The 3,150-nt window shown below is 40.7% G+C and overlaps 1 protein-coding gene across 1 annotated transcript; it reads right to left on the bottom strand.

The window, feature by feature from the left end:
* Positions 1-437: 437 nt before the first annotated feature.
* On the bottom strand, positions 438-1,076 carry LOC107153187 (peptidyl-prolyl cis-trans isomerase A-like). The gene has a single exon (XM_048805901.1). It carries the CDS (start codon positions 1,059-1,061, stop codon positions 576-578), a length of 486 nt encoding a protein of 161 aa, XP_048661858.1. The 5' UTR covers positions 1,062-1,076; the 3' UTR covers positions 438-575.
* Positions 1,077-3,150: the final 2,074 nt, after the last annotated feature.

Here is a 3,150-nt window from a genome sequence, read left to right as displayed (position 1 = left end):
CTTGTAGATTCAAACAGCAACTCTTTATTCCCGAACTCACACCAGCCGTATACAGACACGTTCTGGGGAAATCCACGTTCTCCGCCCAAATCCACGTTCTCTCCCAAATTCACGTTCTCTCCCAAATTCACCTCCACTGGGCTTCTGTCTCCCAAAATATACTGTCTGAATCCCGTGAGAACTCAAGGGGAACTTAGGCAGCAGGATACGCCCTATTCCCAGCAGGAATAATCTTAAACCTTAAACCTGGAACCTAAACTGGGAACGCCCTAAACCCGATGTTAAACCGGGAACACCCTAATCCGCCCTGGTCCTTGAGCAAGGTCAACTACATTCAATGTCACTGCAAAATGTCAGCAACATGGGGTACGCTGGCAAGGAAATTGTCATACCTACTTGGCTAATGGCTCCCAGCACTAGACTTGGGAGGGGAATAAGGAAAATATGGAACCCAAAGAACTGCAGCAAGAGCACAAAGATTATGGGATATTTCGAGCAGATGGGATGGAGGGGTGCTCTCCTGAGCTACAGAAGGGGAATGGTTTGGTGGTTAAGATAAACACAAGTCAAATGTATTAGAGTTGTCCACAGTCGGAAATGGTGATCTTCTTGCTGGTCTTGCCATTCCTGGACCCAAAGCATTCCATGGCTTCCACAATGTTCATGCCCTCTTTCACCTTCCCAAAGACCACATGCTTGCCATCCAACCACTCAGTCTTGGCAGTGCAGATGAAAAACTGGGAACGGTTTGTGTTTGGCCCAGCATTTGCCATAGACAAAATGCCAGGGCCTGTATGCTTTAGGATGAAGTTTTCATCATCAAACTTCTCCCCGTAGATGGACTTGCCGCCAGTGCCATTATGGCGTGTGAAGTCACCACCCTGGCACATAAATCCTGGAATAATTCTGTGAAAGCAGGAACCCTTATAACCAAATCCTTTCTCTCCAGTACTCAGAGCACGAAAATTTTCTGCTGTTTTTGGAACTTTGTCTGCAAACAACTCGAAGGAGACGCGGCCCAAGGGCTGGGCGATATCGAAGAACACGGTGGGGTTGACCATGGCTGACAGAGAACAACCACAGGCGACAGCAGCGTCTTGAAAGCCTGGGTTTGATTCTTAATGTCACAGAAAAATAAGTAAACAAGTAAATATCTAAAGATAGAGGCCATTATTTTAAATAGCTAAAGTGAGAACCCTTAATTAGTATGTATAATCACTTTATTTAAAAGATCAAAGAATAGCAGGGCAAAATTAGTCTAAGCACTTCTCCAACCTTGAACTTTCTCCATGATATTTTATACCCCTGCCAAGTAGTTGCCAGGTGTGTTCTTTAATACCACCAGAATTCTGGGAACAGTGGCCCACATATAATCCCAGGACTCAGGAGGCTGAGTCAGGAGGATCACAAGTTCAAGGTCAGCCTGGAAAACTTAGTGAGGCCCTGTCTTAAAATAAAAAATAAAAAGGCTGGGGATATAGCTCAGTGGCTCAGTGCCCTGGATTCAATACCTGGTACCATCAAATAATAACAACAACCATAATACTACCTCCAAAGAAACTCACTACCCGTCAAAGCAGCTTTTCTAGTTCTTTCTTTACTTAAAATATACACAAATAAATATTGGTCAACAAATAGACCCTTTCCTGAAAATGTTTAGTATTTTATTCTAAACTACTTCGGCTTTCTTCTGGATACCTATTTTATCCATTTACCCATTGATTTATTCAGCCATTTAATGATGTATGCATTGCATATCTAATCACTACCTGCCCTGTACTAGGCATGGGGATGTAGATACAACAGTGAATGTGTGAGACTTGCTTGTCTTTTTCTTAAGCTTCAGTGTTTCAAAATAGGTTCGCATTTATGCTGATATTAGCTGCAGTTTTCAGAGGTTTAACAAAGCAAAATGCGTTTCTTACTGACAGTCAGTTCTGAATCACAAGTGATTCAATAACCGAGGCCTTTTTCAGCGGGTAGCTTTGTTCCCTGGGGCCTCCAGTTCTTTGCGTCCAGGTGCCTGATGGGAAGAGCATGCAGAAGCACATCAGTTTCCCCAGTGCCTGGGTCAGGAACCTGCCACATCATTTCTCTCATACTCCATTGGCAAGCATCCATCACCGTTAGGTGGAGGGTCTGTCACATTGAAGGGCTTTTGTGGACAATTGGCCATCTCTGCTACAATATCCAAAGCTCTTTCATGATTTGATTTTGTGGTTGTAAGATTATTTCAGTGTAGTCAATGCTGGGATTGCTCACCTCTGGAGTCTTGAAACTTAAACAGTACTTAAATATTTAAGTCTTTCAGAGATTCTCTTCCACTATCTAGTTTTTTATATAACAAAATTATTTATTGAGTGTTTAATAAGTGATTTCTCCTTGGAATAATACTTAAGATATAACTTGATATTTGTATTCATTGATCCTATTAGCAAATATCACTTTCAGAGCCTGAAATTTACAATTACAAAATCTAAGCTTTTTACTGAGTTTAAATGGAAATGGCTAGCATTTACATAAAAACTAAGACTTTTACAAAGGAAAAATTATAATGGTTTAAGTCCATAGTTCATCAGAAGGCTTACTTTCTGAAATGTGTCTGGGTTCTGTTATACTCTCACTAGGTTTTGTCTGCTTTTTGACTTCTACTTTTTTTTTTTTTTCTGGACTTGGGATTGAACCCAGGAGTGCTTTACCCACTGAGTTACATTCCCAGCCCTTTTTAAAATTTTATTTTGAGACAAAGTCTCACAAACTTGCCCAGGCTGCTCTCAAACTCGTGATTCTCCTGCCTCTGATTCCTCTCCTGAGTAGCTGGGTTACAGGTATGTGCTACTGATATCTGTTATGATATGTCATGCCTTGCTGATATCTGTTAACTTCATGAATAACATATATCGTATTTTATTCTCTCTTTTTCAAATTTTGACTTGGGGCTTCAGTGTCTTTATTTTGTAAATAATGGCACTAATCCATACAGACCTGAAAACTCAAAATGAATGTAAAGGTCATTGGGGTCCTCAGAGCGAAATGTAAATTGAAACAGCTGAGAAGATTTTGCAAGTAAAAGGAAACCAAACCTACAATTGATTAAGCAATTTATCATCTCAGAGAATAAGACATTTCAATGAAGTGAAGGAGTGTATA

This window comes from Marmota marmota, unplaced genomic scaffold, assembly GCF_001458135.2.
Source record: "Marmota marmota marmota unplaced genomic scaffold, marMar, whole genome shotgun sequence".
NCBI lineage: Eukaryota > Metazoa > Chordata > Mammalia > Rodentia > Sciuridae > Marmota > Marmota marmota.
The sequence above is the reverse complement of the archived record's forward strand: the minus strand, read 5'-3'. Positions and strand labels throughout refer to the sequence as shown.

Coding starts and splice junctions, on each gene's coding strand:
- LOC107153187 (XM_048805901.1), bottom strand. CDS start 1,061: ATGGTCAACCCCACCGTGTTCTTCGATATCGCCCAGCCCTTGGGCCGC.